The sequence below is a fragment of the Paroedura picta genome, chromosome 2 (genome assembly GCF_049243985.1).
Source record: "Paroedura picta isolate Pp20150507F chromosome 2, Ppicta_v3.0, whole genome shotgun sequence".
Taxonomy (NCBI): Eukaryota; Metazoa; Chordata; class Lepidosauria; order Squamata; family Gekkonidae; genus Paroedura; species Paroedura picta.
The window spans coordinates 12,136,786-12,152,574 of NC_135370.1; the positions used below are offsets into that span (position 1 = coordinate 12,136,786).

The 15,789-nt window shown below is 49.7% G+C and overlaps 1 protein-coding gene across 1 annotated transcript; it reads left to right on the forward strand.

Moving 5' to 3' along the window:
* The first annotated feature begins 1,874 nt into the window (after positions 1-1,874).
* LOC143829073 (uncharacterized) lies at positions 1,875-4,789 on the forward strand. The gene is made up of 4 exons (XM_077319373.1): positions 1,875-3,054; positions 3,557-3,640; positions 3,820-3,903; positions 4,199-4,789. The coding sequence occupies exons 1-4, from the start codon at positions 2,433-2,435 to the stop codon at positions 4,717-4,719; spliced, it is 1,311 nt and encodes a 436-aa protein (XP_077175488.1). The 5' UTR covers positions 1,875-2,432; the 3' UTR covers positions 4,720-4,789.
* Positions 4,790-15,789: the final 11,000 nt, after the last annotated feature.

The window sequence follows — 15,789 nt, forward strand, 5'->3', positions numbered from 1 at the left end:
ATCTCCTTTTCCCGTAGTTAAGCTCAGGTCCCAGTGAGACACAGGGAGAGCTTGCAGAGGACTGTGCGCTAGATTTGGTCTCTTCTTGTTTCATGCCACCCTGTGATAGGTGGCTGATGTCTTGAAGTGTTTTAGGATGTTCGGCATGTATCTTACTTCAATGTGCAGGGTTAAGTCAAGTCTGTTCTTGAATAAGCCTACCCCGTTTCCATTTGTTTCTTCCCTAATAAGCCATTATTGTTCTGTTTATGGACGAGAGCAGGAAGCTGATAATGTTTGACTTTGAGCAGGGGGGACCCGGATGGAATCTTTGTTCCAGTGGCCTCTGGTGGCTTTGAGCTAGGGATGTACACTTCGGTGCAGTGCCACTGGCCTCCTATGCGCCACCTCAGGCTTCACTGATCACCGAGGCAGCCACACCATGCCAAAGCGCACATCCCTATTTGGGGCAGACTTGACAAGGCATAAAGAGCCTCTTGTGGCGCAGAGTGGTAAGGCAGCTGTCTGAAAGCTTTGCCCATGAGGCTGGGAGTTCAATCCCAGCAGCTGGCTCAAGGTTGACTCAGCCTTCCATCCTTCTGAGGTCGGTGAAATGAGTACCCAGCTTGCTGGGGGGTAAACAGTAATGACTGGGAAGGCACTGGCAAACCACCCCGGATTGAGTCTGCCATGAAAACGCTAGAGGGCGTCACCCCAAGGGTCAGACATGACTCGGTGCTTGCACAGGAGATACCTTTACCTTTACCTGACAAGGCATAACATTCTCAAATGCTCATTGTAATGCACTCCCACTGTTTTGACTTGAGGGTGTCTTGGGGATATGGTTGCCAGGCCTCCCACTAAGGGGAGGGTGCCTGGTTGGCAGCCCCTTTTGGCAGCTTCCAGTTTCCCACGGCTGCATACACTCGGCCACCGACTCTGAACTCTCCCGCTGGCTGCCAGGCATTAGGGTCAAAACCTCCATTTTGGGACTGAACATCTCCCAGTATTACAGCTGGTCTCCAAACAACAGAGATCAGTTCCCCTGGCGAAAATGGCTGCTTTTGAGGGTTGCCTCTGGCATTAAAGGTAAAGGTGCAAACACCGAGGGCCATTTCGCACGGCTTCAAAGTAGCAGGATGGTTGCAAATTGGAAACGCTACAAATTTGCCATAACCCACGACGTCGTACACAATCTGCAACAGTCCTGCAACCGACCCGCAAAAAGCGCTTCGTTGTAGCGCTTCTAGGGGAATCCAGAAAAGTGGATTCACCCTCCGGATAGCGATACACTCCTGCAACCAATCTGCAACAGTAGCGCCACAGACTTGTGCGTTACCATTGTTGCGGTTTCTTCAAAGTCCCTCCTCCCGAGCCTTTCCTCCTAACTTCCGGCGAACTGTCCGCCATCTTTTTTCTCCGAGCGAGCGGGGATCTACGAGGCAACGAGACAGCGACTGGCTTTCAAGCAAGATCACTTTCTGAAATTCTGCCCGGACACCACAATAGTTTTCCAAAAGCACAGTGGCACACACCGTCACGTTCCAAACATTTGCCCATAGCTTAAAACCCCGTCTACCTTAGGCCAGTACTAGCGGAGTCAACGTAGGGGGATCATTTTTAAAAACTTTCCTCTGAGCGTGCCAACGAACGTTCGCCGCTCGCAGTCTCCTGTTTAGATTACTGGGGTTCAATAGATATGATTCGAGGTGATTTCATGAGGGGCGGTTTATGTGTAGTGGGTCTTTGTGTGGTTCCGGGTGCGTGGTTGTGCTTGGGTGCGGACAACCCCTTCCATCGGCGGCTAGACCTCCGGCAAGCGGAGTCGCCGTCCGCCGTTCATTTTAAAAAAACTTTCAGCTGAGCGTGCCAACGAACGTTCGCCGCTCGCATTCTCCAGTTTAGCTTAGAGGGGTTCAATAGAAATGATTCTAGCATGAGGGGCGGTTTATGTGTAGTGGGTCTTTGTGTGGTTCCGGGTGCGTGGTTGTGCTTGGGTGCGGACAACCCCTTCCATCGGCGGCTAGACCTCCGGCAAGCGGAGTCGCCGTCCGCCGTTCATTTTAAAAAACTGTCCGCTGAGCGTGACAACGAACGTTCGCCAGTTACATGTCATTGATTTATGCTTTGGTTGGTGAATATTATTGGGGAACTGTCGCGTACCACTGCAATTGCTCTCGGTTTTACACCGGCATGCGTTTTTGTAATGGCGGACATCTCACTAAAATGGCTCCCGCTGCATGTTCAAACTGCTCTTCCCGCGTGTGGACGAATCAGCGCATGCGAGAAGTCAAACAAAAGGCGCTAATCTGGCCATTAGGAGCAGATCCTGTTCCCGCGCGAGGAGTTTTGAACGTGGCATGTGACCTAATGTGGCCAATGCGCGTGTCCCCTACTGCCCTCTACCAATCAGGAGCCGGCTAGTCCCTTTGTCTTTGTGTGCGGGAAGGTATATGATCCGTTGCACCCTGCACCTCGCACCACCATTTTGCTCAGCTACTAGCGAAAGCACCATGGAATCCTCTTCTCAAGCCTCGTCCGTCCCTGCAACCGGCCGTGGCCCAACTTGGAGGGACGCGGAGATCAGGGACCTGATCGCGATTTTCTCGGAGGAGAAAATCCAGGACGCCTTCCAGTCCTCTCACAGGAATAGGGAGGTCTTCGAGCAAGTGGCCATAAAGATGCGTGCCCTGGGCCACAACAGGACCGGCCTTGAATGCCGGTCGAAGACCAAAACGATGCGGGCGGAGTACATGAGAGCCGTGAACCATAACAAGGGTTCCGGCAACGAAAAGGTGACCTGCCCCTACTTCGAGGAGCAGCGCCAGCTGTACGGAGACGGGGAAGGAGCCGGCAGGCCGAAGCGCGTCGGGAGGAGCCTTAAGGTGGTTCAGAAGCCGGCTGCCCCGGTCGAGGAACCACCCGCTGAGGAGGATCCCGGCGAGGGCACCTCGTCCAGCTTTCGGCCTCCACCCCCCGTCCAGCAACGACCAGCGGAATTGGTCACGGTGGACCTGATGGCCATCGCTCCTGGGGAGCCGGAGGAGGTTCCTGAGCAAACGCCCCTTGCCTCCGGTAAGTAATTTTCTTTTTATTTTATATTTTATTGTTTTTATATTGAGCAAATGTGTGTTCTGACGTTTGGGGATCGTTTTCTCGTGTGTTCGTTGCTACGCATAATATGATAGGATGTTTGTGGATTGCTTTGGGTGGCTTTTTAAAACGGTTGTGTTTAACCAACAACCCAAACAGTTTTGCAGCATGCCTCAGCCATAGGCCTTCTGCAGCGCTCTAGCCACTACTTTGGGACCTTGATGTGTGGTTCAGGTTGTGTGCTTGCTCCTTTTTCACTATTGTATGCCTTGTGTTCGTTGCAACGCATGCTATGCTTGGATGTTTGTGGATTGCTTTGGGTGGCTTTTTTAAACGGTTGTGTTTAAACAACAACCCAAACAGTTTTGCAGCATGCCTCAGCCATAGGCCTTCTGCAGTGCTCTAGCCACTTCTTTGGGAGCTTGCTGTGTGGTTCAGGTTGTATGCTTGCTCCTTTTTCACTATTTTCTGCTCTTGTCCACAGAGACACAGATGCCTGGGACGGTGGTCCTAGAGTCCCCTGCAGCAGTAGCAGAGGACAGTGATTCTGGGGCGTCCACAAATGTTGGTAAGTATCAGTTGCAATAAGGGGGGGGGGGGTTTAACTGCTTTGTGCTTTTCTGTTTGTGCAGGGCAGCAGCACTGCCAAGAGACAGAAGATAGTCCCTCAACGTTGCTGCTTTAGGGTTTGAAGCTAGCTTTGCCACACTTTGGTCCTAAATCATGTTCTTTTTTCCCTTTTTTCAGATTTTATACCCGGGACACAGGAGGAGGAGGAGCGTGGGGTGGCTGGACCTCCTGCCCTGCGCAGGAGGATACAGATACAAGATGGTGAGCGTGCATGAACTGTTCCTTTCGAGCCATGGCTGCAGGGCAATGTCTGTGTGCAATAACTGTGTGCTTCCTTTTCATTTTTGTGCTCCCCTGGCATTGTTCTGAGTCTTGGTTTAACATGTAACCAAGAAAGGCCACCATGGGCAAACAAACAATAACCATGTGCTCCCCTGGCATTGTTCTGAGTCTTGGTTTAACAATATGTAACCAAGAAAGGCCACCATGTGCACCAGGGTGGGTTTTGACTGTCTCGTTGTTACTAACAGTTCTTTTTCTCTTTTTTTGCCAACAGAGGTCCTTTCTGAAGACGACGAGCCAGCTGGCTCACCACCCAGGGGCGCTCTCCCGGCTGAGGAGAGGCTGGCCAGGGAACGCGGCAGGCTGCGGCGCGTCTCCGTCCTGACTAGTGTGGGAGAAAGGATCCTGGAGCACTGCCAGGAGGAGTCCAGGCGTGCAGCTGCTGCAGACCAGGCGATGCTCTCCCTCGTGGCCCAGGAGGGCAAAAAATTCCGTGCCATCCTTAGAGATTCGAACAACTCACTACGCGAAAGCGTGGAGGAAGTTCGAATGATAAGGAGGCTGATGGAGAGGGCGGTCGCGGTTATGGAGGCGGCCCCCCCTCCTCAGATTACAGTGAACGCCCCCCCCCAACCCACACCCCCCCCACCACCTCCAGCACCCACCCCACCCCCCCCACCACCTCCAGCACCCACCCCACCCACCCCCTCTCAGAATGCCGCGACCCAAACGAGAAGGAGGACTGTTCTCGGGAAGAGAGTCGTTAAACCCGCGGACAAGTTCTCCCCCTCCTAGTTTGGGCCATTTTGTCTGTTTATCTGTGTTTGCTGTTGTCTGTTCAATAAAGTTTATGTTTTTGACTCTGTCTCTGTGTACCCTCTCTAGTGATTGTGCCTATTCTGGCACCGTTGTGTGGGTTGGAGGTTGGAGGGTGTTTTAAAGGTTAAAGGTGTTTTAGGAGTTTGGGGTGAAAGGTGTGCGAGTGTAAGGAGTCACACTGGAGTCTTTTTCAGGAAATTTACAACAACATTTTATTTTCAGAAACAGTTCAACAGGGGAAAAAAACAAGGGAATGTAACTTGGACCCCCCCCCCACCACCCCCACCCTCCAAGAAAGCCAACTTTTTTTTAACAAATTCAAATATTTAACAGGGATAGAAAAATGGGCAAAGTAACTGGGAACCCCCCCAACACCCCCCACCCCAAAACACAAAAAGAAAACAAAACTTAGGTCCCACCGCTCCCCTCCCCAGCCCCTTCCAGCTCCCTCACTCTCCTGCACAACCGTCCCATGGTCCCCCGCACTTTGCGGCGGAAGAGGTCTTCGTCCTCCTTCTTCTTAACTGTGTGGGGAGGGAGAAAAAGTACACATTAGTGCCAGACATATTTTCCAATTTTTTTAGTTTACATGCATACACTTTTTGGTGGCCGTAGCCACAGTGTGAGAAGAGTTGGGCAGTGGGGAACATAACCTACGTTCTTCCGCCTCCCTCTGCTGCCTTTGCTGCTCTAACTCCCCTTTCAGGTCTGCCACTTCAGCCTCTAAGGCAGCCACCCTGGCCTCCATGGCACGCAGCCTTGCCTCCATAGTTTCTGCTATAGAAATCAAACAAAGAATTTAATAGCACTTAAAATGGAGGCATCACAGCAGGCTCCCATATTGCTCCATGGGGGAACACACACATGGGTCTCCCGCACAGACATAAAACTCTCACCTGCAGCCTGTCCCGAGGTGGAAGGTCCCTCTTCCTCCCCCTCCTCAAGCTCAGGTGCTTTTGCCATCTTGGATGGTGATTGTGTGGCTGGGCAAAGAAAAAGAGAAATCCTAATTAAAAGCACACAAACCAGAGATGAAACACAGCTGGTAGACACACCACAGTTAGAGTCAAAGCGCATAACCAAAGTGGTTCTACACAGTACTGGCGGGCTAAGTCAGAGGGGGTTGACAGCATGTAAATACTTTCTCGAATTTCATTGGGGACAGTAGGGGAAAGAGGCAGCTAGTCATGCCATGCATGTTTAAGGGCAAAACACAACGAGGGCAGCACTTACCCATATGCCTCCTCATTTCCAGGGGGGGCTTCCCAGCCTTCTCCCATATTTTCACCATCTGGTCGTGGAAGACCGTCCTCCCGCTTGGCTGCGGGACCCCCCCCCCCCACTGCTCCAGACTGTTGAGGAAGTCCAGCTTCACTCGCTTAAATTTTGTCCGGACCTGCTCCCAGGTCCGGACATAGCCCCTCTCCCTCAGCTTTGATGCCAACACCAGGTAAGCACCCTTGGTGTGGCAGTGGGTGCTGGCCATAAGGCGGCCAACACTTTTAGATTGGAGCACTAGCTCCAGAAGTGCCTCAGCCTCGGCGCGCTGCCAGAAGGAGCCCTTCCGTGGCTTCGGCATCTTCGGAATGACGGTTAGGGAACGAACGTGCGTTGCTCCGATCGACCACCCCTATTTTAAATGTATCAAAGCTGCCCACCAATAAAATTATTCCTTGGAACATAAGTGGATTGATCCTCCGGTTTGACAGGGGTCGCCAATACTTCCTGGCTACCCGCCTCCCCGAACTTTCCCCGTTCAGCGCTTCCGTATTGTGTGTGTCAATTTCAGTGGGGAGTTAGCATTTAGGGCTGTCAAAGTGCTTTTCGACCAGAGAATCCCCGTTTTTTTGCAGGCAAAGTACACAAACCGCACAAGACAAGGTTAAACAAAGAACACCAAACTTTATTCAACAACAGAGTGGGAAAAACAATTAAACACGCCTCCTGTTTCTGTAGATGTGGGTGGCTATGGCGTCCCGAACCTTGCACCCCTCAGCATAGATCCTTTTTCTCCTTGCTTCAGGGATGTCTTGAGTGTCCTCAAGGACCACAGGATCAGGTTCATCCACAGGGAAGGGGATGTTATGTCCCTTGTCCTCGCATATGTTGTGCAAAATGACACACGCGATGATCAGCGGAGTCACATTGTCTATATGCACATGGAGTCGGGACATCAGGCAACGGAACCGGGACTTCAGACGTCCAAAGGCACGCTCCACTACATTCCTTGCCCGGGAGTGACTGAGGTTGTAGTGGCTCTGCACGTCTGTCCTTGGCCGCTTGTAGGGAGTCATGAGCCAGCGTCGTAATGGGTAGGCTCCGTCACCGAGCACCAACGCCGGCACACGCACGCCCTCAATGGTGGCGGTGGGGTTTCCTGGAACAAAGACCCCTTCGTCCATGGCTTTCCTGAGGTTGGATTCCCTGAAAACAAGGGCATCATGCCTCCTGCCACTCCACCCCACCTCGGCATCGATAAACCGGCCGGAGAAGTCCACAGTTCCTTGCAGGAGAACAGAACAAAAGTCCTTCCTGTTACCGTACTCCTTTATGCTTCCCCCGGGGGCACGGATAGGGATGTGGCTTCCATCGACGGCCGCAAAACAATGCGGGAATCCAAGCCTGGCAAACCCGTCCATACTCTGGAATAAGGGAAAGAAAAGAATATAAGCCATGGCATGTCAGCGTGGGGTGTATCGCGTCTTCGTTGCTGACCTGTCAAACAAGAAAAAAATTTTAAAGGGCAAAGGGGATCGAATGACACTCACCGCTCCAAGCCAGTCTCCGAGGCACACGACTTTGCTGAACAATTCCGCCTCCATGGCGAGGCAGAACTCCTTAAGGATATCGCCAACCGTAGTGACTCCGAGTCCGAATTGCTGGGCTACTGTCCGGAAGTACTGAGGGGTTGCCAAGTACCACAATGCGACCGCCACCCTTTTTTCCACTGGCACGGGGCGCCGCATGCCAGTGACTTGCCTCTCCATGCGTCCACGTAGAGCCTCCACGAGTTCAAAAAATGTCCCCCTAGACATTCTAAAGTTGGCAATCCAGTGGTCATCATCCCAGCGAGCCCACACAAAATTTTCCCACCAGTCAGAGGATCTTTCGTCCGCCCAGAACCGGGGGGGGAACCGGACCTCTGCCAGAGCTTGCCAGTGCCTCTTTGCCGCCATGGTTGCCCGTTGAGAACGTCTTGTGCTGCTGGTCATCGCTCTGGCAATACATTCTCGGTATTCCTCTGAAGCAGCCCTCCTATGCTGCACAGTGGTGCGGATACGCTGGACCAACGCAATCATCCGAGCCAACAATTGAACAATAATCCTCTCCATTTCAACGTTAACCTGTGCTGCGGGCAGTAGGCTACGCAAACAAAGAGAGGCCGACCGCGTGTCTGCCCAGGTGCATATAAGCAGGTAACCTGTGGGCGTGTACTGTGGGCGGGGATTAACCTTTCAAACATATCAATGCATCAACCTCTGGTTCATAGAAAACAATAGAAAACACGTTCCAAGGGCGCCAATGATTTGACGATAACGCGTTGCTACGGGTTTCCCAAGGTTTTTTTAAAAAAAAGGGGACCCCGACAAGTCCGGCTTTAGGGTCGAGGTCAAAGGTGTGCCCGCAGTTTGATTGACGGGCACGGGAGGCCAGAAGCGCTAAAAAGGGACCTCCTTTGTGGCGAAAAGACGGAGAACCGGAAGCCTGTGCGTTACGAAAGTGACGAGAAGTGAAAGTGCTAAATTCCGCAAAAACCGCAGCTGTGCGTTACGGGCACAGCTAGTTACATTTCGCTAGTTGAAGTAGCGATTTCGCTAACAGCAACCAAATAGCAACTTTGAGCTCTGTGCGAAATGGCCCCAAGTCATGTCTGACCCTTGGGGTGACACCCTCCAATATGGGGTGGTTTGCCAGTGCCTTCCCCAGTCATTACCGTTTTACCCCCCAGCAAGCTGGGTACTCATTTTACCGACCTCGGAAGGATGGAAGGCTGAGTCAACCTTGAGCTGGCTGCTGGGTTTGAACTCCCAGCCTCATGGACAGACAGCTTCAGACAGCATTTCTGCTGCTTACCACTCTGCTGCCAAAGTCCCTCCCTTCCCCAATCTTCATCCTCTTCAGGCTCTGCTCCCCAAATCTCCAGAATTTCCTGACCCTGAGCTTGCAACCCCATTGAGGAGTCTTTCTTCCAACTGAAGATTCACTTAGTAGAAGAGACAAGATGAAGAGTTGGTTTTATGCTCTACTTTTCACCACCTGAAGGAGTCTCAAAGTAGCCTACAACGGCCTTCCCTTCCTCTCCCCACAACAGATGCCCTCTGAGGGAGGTGAGGCTGAGAGAGACCTGACACAACTGCTCTGTGAGAACAACTTTAATAGGACTTTGACTAGCACAAAGTCACCCAACTGGCTGCCAGTGGAGGAACAGGGAATCAAACTAGATTCAACCTGCTTTATTTAAGAAAGGAATTATGAGAATAGGATATTTATTGAATAAGCATATACATTTAACATTTCTGGTATTTTGGGAATAAACCAAAAACTGCGTGCCTTATTCTCTTTATAAGTCTACCCCTTATTAGCAGCAAGTCCCCAAAGACATGCTTTTAATTGGTTTTTCCCCACATATAGTCCCCTGCCTCAGTAATAATATTTGTAAAAGCCCTAAAATGAAAAACCCAGCCACTCAAACAGGCCATTCAATATGGTCATTTGTTCAAAGGATCTAGAGCCCCGTCGCCTCAGCTATATTAAAGTGTGCAGCGTGTGTTAAATTGCAGGGAGCAGTGATGGTCACAGTTGGAATTAAAGCTAACAAAAATAAATGAACGACATTCTAACTTTGATGGGTCATCAGAAATTGCCTTCATATAAGGGGAGGGTTGCCTTCTGGTCATGTAGTCATAACTTCTCAGTGTGTGCGATATATAAACATACACACACACACACACACACACACACATATAATTATATATATATGGTTGCCGAGCCTGTAGCTGTGGTGGAGGCTGGGGCGACGTCTGCGGAGGCAGCTAGCCCACCACAGCTGTTGGCGGGCACAGCGGGCTGGCAGGAAAGGCAGGGCACCGGAGAAGCGCTACCCTTGGCAGCCAGGCCGGCCCATGGGCTGGTAAAAAATCATTCAGTTAATTGGTTGGCCCCTGAATCTTACTTCTGAGCGCACTTCTCTGAAGGGCATGCCTCCACTTCTGGAATTCCTCAAAGCCTGGAAAATATTTCAGGGGTTCGTCAAAGGTCAGAAGTTTGAAAAAGGCTGAGTTAGATTGTTACCATATTTGCCGGCGTATAAGACGACTGGGCGTATAAGATGACCCCCCCAACATTTCCACTCAAAATACAGTACTATGGGCCACTATGGGCAGCTATGTCTATCCCAATTGAAGTGCACCCGGCATATAGGACGAGCCCCCCACTTGGAGGCATGTTTTTCAGGGGGAGAAAGTAGTCTTATACGCCAGCAAATACTGTAATTCTTCTGAATGTGAATCCCTGTGGCTAGTAGCCACTGATACACCTACCCATCCAGAATCCAATTCCCTTTTAAATCTGTGTATGCCAGGCTTTCTCAACCAGGGATTTGTGAAACCCTGGGTTTTTTTGATGCCCCAGGAAGGGTTTCCTGAAAGGTTGGAGTTAATTAAACATTTATCATGTGATATGACCATATATAGTCATGTCAACTCACCCTCCCTCCCTCCCAGAATGGCCAGTGATGGGCCTGGAGGGGCTGGGAAGGGAAGGGGCCCTGGGTGGGTGTGTCCACAGCTATGCTTCCTAACCATATTCTGCATGATTAGTGCCATTTCTGAGTTTCCCAAAGTCTGAGGAATGTTTCAAGGTGTTCTCAATGGTAAAAAAAAATTGACAAAGGCTGGTCTTTGCTCATTGCCATGACTGCATTCTCTGCACCACTGCAAACTTGTAACCAGTTGTTGTGCAAAGAAGTCTTTTTTTGATTCTTCAACTGCCCATCAACTAGATTGGATGCCCTTGAGGTCTGTACATGGTGGTCATAATTTGTACAACCTGTACATGCATAACCTGCAAAGGAAGTTTCCTCCAGGGAGTGACTCCAGCTTCCTCCACCCAAACATGACATTTCCATCATGCAAACCGGTGTTGTTTTATGCAGGGTCTAACTCCCCTCCCCCAGTTTTAAAACTGAAATATGCTGGGAGCTCTGGTCCCACTCAAGGATTGTGTGTAAATCATCTGGAATTCTGCTAGGACTGTTCCACGCTTGCTCTACAGCTCCTGACTGGTCACCTTAGAACCCCTTGGAAGTACCAGTGGACTTCCATGTAGCCCAGGTAGTTCAAGAGGCACAAGTGTACCATTTTTCATTTGGGGGCTACCTATGAAACCCAGTGCAGCAATTTTGAATAAGGTCATGGTGACCTTCTTATCTTGGCTGGGTTTATGACACTCGTTTGCACAAAACAGCACTCCCGCAAATTTGCAACACTGTGCATTTCTGTGGCATTATTTTGGGCATCAGTGGCAAGTAAATATGTCTACAAGACCAGTATTTATATGATGACTAGTCCCCAGTATTCTATTGTTTATCTCACTCTCCAGTGTAGCCTTTCAGTGTAGAGGAGGGAGGAAAAATCCAGGACCGACAGAAGTTGAGAGAAATTAGGGGCTCCTCCTTTAAGGCAAGCGTGTCACATGACCAGGTGTAGCCTATCAGAGGTTCTCTACCACGGAGCTTTCTTTCCCAATCTGGATATCGTGGGGCTTTACGCACCGGGATCTTTGTTGCAAATTGGTCACTGAATGAAAAATCGCCATTTAAAATAGTGGAATTCGTCGTTATGCATACCTGCCTTTGTAGTGGTATCCAGTTGCGTTTTGTAGTGTTTCCCACAGGCTTCCGGTCTCGGCAGAAATCGCTAGAAAGGAAGCGCTATTGCCGAGCTCGTCCCGCCCCTGGCCGTCAAGCAGCCAATGGGCAGCCGTTAGCATGCTCCCAAACAGCCCCTTTCCCTTTAAGAAAGGTTTTTTTTAAAAAAAAAAACACACACACCCATTGTAACAAATCTGTGTAGATTCGTTGCAACGGAGAGACCCATCTAGCTGCCTAATGTGTTTGAGCTGTCGTTTGATCGTATGATCGTGGCCACGCTGCCTCGAGTGAAAAGAAAAAAATCCCCCCTCCCCCCCTCTCACGGGCCCGATTTTCGGCTGAATGACTGTGTTAAATGTGTGTGCTTAGTGACTGAAGGGGAGGGACTGAAGCCGGGGAAGCCTCTGTTTGAGCTGTCATTTGATCGTGGCCACGCTGCCTCGGAGTGGAAAAAAAAATCCCCCCTCCCCCCCCTCTCACGGGCCGATTTTCGGCTGAATGACTGTGTTAAATGTGTGTGCTTAGTGACTGAAGGGGAGGGACTGAAGCCAGGGAAGCCTCTAAACTGAAAGAGGCTCGCTGGTGCGTTTATCCCCGCTCGCTCGGAGAAAAAAAAATGGCGATCGCTTCACCGGAAGTTTGGAGGACAGGCTCAGGAGGAGGGACTTTGAAGAAACCGCAACAATGTTAATGCACAGGTCTTTATCGCTAGTGTTACAGACTGTTTGCAAGAGTGTAGCGCTTTCCGGAGGGTGAATCCACTTTTTGGGATTCCCCTGAAAGCGCTACAACGAAGCGCTTTTTGCTGATCGGTTTCAGGAGTGTTGCAGATTGTCTACGACGTCGTGCGTTAAGGCAAATCAATAGCGTTTCCAATTAGCAACCATTGTGCGATTTTGAAGCCGTGCAAAAAGAGGATTAACAGCACTCTGAGATAGGGTCACTCCGGATCAATCACTGCAGAAGTAAAATTAAAATCACCCAAAATCCAAACGGAAATCGCATTCTGTGTAGAGGGCAGGGACTGAATCGATCGGGGGTTGGAATAAAAGCTCCGTGCAGTTTACACTCATGAGGGTCTTATACTGCCCATGGCCCATTTTAAGATTTCCGCAGTTATGTTCTACTCAGGATGTCAACTGCTCTGCTCAGCAAGTGGAAAAATTACCTGGAACACTGGAGACATTCCCCTACTACATGGCTCCCTGTGATGCCTCACAGATCCTTTACTTGTTCTATAAAAGAAAGCAAATCTTGAAAAGGAGGGGGCAGCCTCCTTAAGCAGTGTCGCTTAATTTGATAATTCGGTTGATGGAGCCAATGTTTGAACATCCCCTTAATACGGCCTGCAACGTGTCCCAGCGCATCTTGCTCTTTTAGTTGGAAAATCCTGCAGCATTTAATAATGCTTCATCTTTCTGGAGAGAATGTATAACAGTATTATGTTTGTTCAAGTAGATTTCCCGTAATCCTTTCAGAATATTTTATGAAATTCAGAAAGCCATATTTACCCTGGTGCATTTCCTGTTATCTAAGGATCACGCTGAGAAGAAGAAATGTAGGTTTAATTGCTGACTCCACCCCCCCAAAAAAAAAGAAATGAAGTTTGAAACGGAGGAGATCTTTCTGTTTTCTCTCAAATTCTAACTATAGTTCTAACTATGTATAGTTTCAGTTATATGTAAACCGCTCTGAGCCTTCGGGGAGGGCGGTATAAAAATACGAATTAATTAATCAATCAATCAATCAATTAATTAACTATACAGCTATCCCAATTCATCATTGGGCAGTAACCTACAACAGGGTTTCAATACATGGTGCCCATGAGCATGTTTGACTCTCGAACATCTCACCTGTAGCTACATGAACCTATGAGTCTGTCTTCTTCTGAATCAGACCCTTGGACCACCAAGGTCAGCATATGAAAAGGTTGAAGGACATCAGTATACCTAACTTGGAGAAGAGAAGCCTGAGGTGAGTTTATATTGGTGGTGGACAGTCCCATCTCATCACAGTCAATTTCATAGAATCATAGAATTGGAAGGGGCCATACAGGCCATCGAGTCCAACCCCCTGCTCAATGCAGGATCAGCCCTAAGCATCCTAAAGCATCCAAGAAAAGTGTGTATCCAACCTTTGTTTGAAGACTGCCAGTGAGGGTGAGCTCACCACCTCCTGAGGCAGCCTATTCCACTGCTGAACTACTCTGACTGTGAACATTTTTTTCCTGATATCTAGCCTATATCGTTTTACTTGAAGTTTAAACCCATTACTGCGCGTCCTCTCTCTGCAGCCGACAGAAACAGCATCCTGCCCTCCTCCAAGTGACAACCTTTCAAATACTTTAAGAGGGCTATCATGTCCCCTCTCAACCTCCTTTTCTCCAGGCTGAACATTCCCAAGTCCTTCAACCTATCTTCATAGGGCTTGGTCCCTTGGCCCCAGATCATCCTCGTCGCTCTCCTCTGTACCCTTTCAATTTTATCTACGTCCTTCTTGAAGTGAGGCCTCCAGAGCTGCACACAGTACTCCAGGTGTGGTCTGACCAGTGCCGTATACAATGGGACTATGACATCTTGTGATTTTGATGTGATGCCTCTGTTGATACAGCCCAAAATGGCATTTGCCTTTTTTACCGCTGCATCACACTGCCTGCTCATGTTTAGTGACCCCTATAGGGTTTTCAAGGCAGAAGGCGAATGGGTGATTTGCTGTTGCCTGCCTCTGAGTGTTTACGTACTGGAGATTTCATGCCAGGCTGCAGCCTGGAGCTTTAGTCGTGGCAGGTTGCCTCACCTCTTCCTGCACCCACATGAGGGAGCATTGGGCCTGGTGCGCCTCATCTGCCCCTGATTTGTGCTCCTGCACAGGAGCTGGGGCAGTGAAGCTTCCAGTGCATAAATGGTCTCTGTGTAGCAGCCCAAGACTTCCTTGATCGCTTCCCATCCAAGTATTGACCTGGGCCAACCTGGGCTTAGCTTCTGAGATCTGATGAGGTCAGGCTATAATTGTGTTCTTCAAATATGGGTTTTAAAAGAGGGGGAAGCCTTATTCTCACCAGCTCCAGTTATAGGAAGGTTGACGTCTGTGATTCTGAACTGAATGGGTGAACAGAGCCGTGGGCCCCCATGCATTTTGTTTGCATGTATGAACTCACAAACTGAGTTTTGTGGTGAGGTCAACCTCTGCACGCGCAGCGGATCTGTGCCCACTCCACTGTGTGCAGCCATGGATAGACGTGGATGTCTGCTGAAAGTTGTGATTTGGTTTTGCTCCTGGGCAGAACTCTCTGAGAGGCAGTGATCGAGGTGACGTGCCGTGACAGACAGGAAGCTGACCTGCCCCTGAAGATGGAAAATAGCCAATCACTGCAGCCTGCTCCAGCATCCAATCACCTTTCAGAAGTGGGGTGAAATGTGGGAGGGAAGGACAGCAGGATTCAGTTCTGCTTCAAGGAGAGAAAGTCGGCTCAGGAAAAGTTATGACAGAGAGAAGGGTAGCTCTGCTTGGTGGTATGGCGGAGTGCTTTAGCTCTTCCTCTAAATTCATAAATCAGTGCAAAAAAAAATGCCTTCAGGTGATAATTTGGAAGGATGTATCCCAATTATTTCTGCATAGTTTCTGCTGATGTATAAACCATGCTCTTGCTAGAACTACAGGTTGACCCTGGATTGTGCAGGCGGTTGGCCCCTTCTGACTCTATGATTCTATGGAACTGCATTTTTGCAGCATTTCATGAATGCACATAAGCACACATGTGCATCTGTTAAGAACACCTAATACAGCTTGATGCCATAATGTCAAGGTTTTTTGGGTGCAGTGTTTTCTCAGGGCACACGTGCATACTGACAAAGAAAAAAGGAGCATTCTATAAGGCATGTAGAATGCTGTAAGGCAGGGGTAGTCAAACTGCGGCCCTCGAGATGTCCATGGACCACAATTCCCAGAAGCCCCTGCCAGCATTCGCTGGCAGGGGCTTCTGGGAATTGTGGTCCATGGACATCTCGAGGGCCGCAGTTTGACTACCCCTGCTGTAAGGCTTTTTAGTAATGGAGGATTCCTAGTCCATTGTTTCCACTTTGAAAGCCAAGATAGAAAAATCTGAGACTCAAGAGTCTGGGGAGAAATTCGGCTGAGGGAATGTTCTAAGTGTCTTCTTCATCTCCCACTGATTT

Bases quoted from the DNA above. Each gene is read 5' to 3' on its own strand.
- LOC143829073 (XM_077319373.1), top strand. From the start codon at position 2,433: ATGATCCGTTGCACCCTGCACCTCGCACCACCATTTTGCTCAGCTACT. The intron at 3,641-3,819 runs GTAAGTATCAGT...CCCTTTTTTCAG, and splicing joins TGGGGCGTCCACAAATGTTG to ATTTTATACCCGGGACACAG. The intron at 3,904-4,198 runs GTGAGCGTGCAT...TTTTGCCAACAG, and splicing joins GAGGATACAGATACAAGATG to AGGTCCTTTCTGAAGACGAC.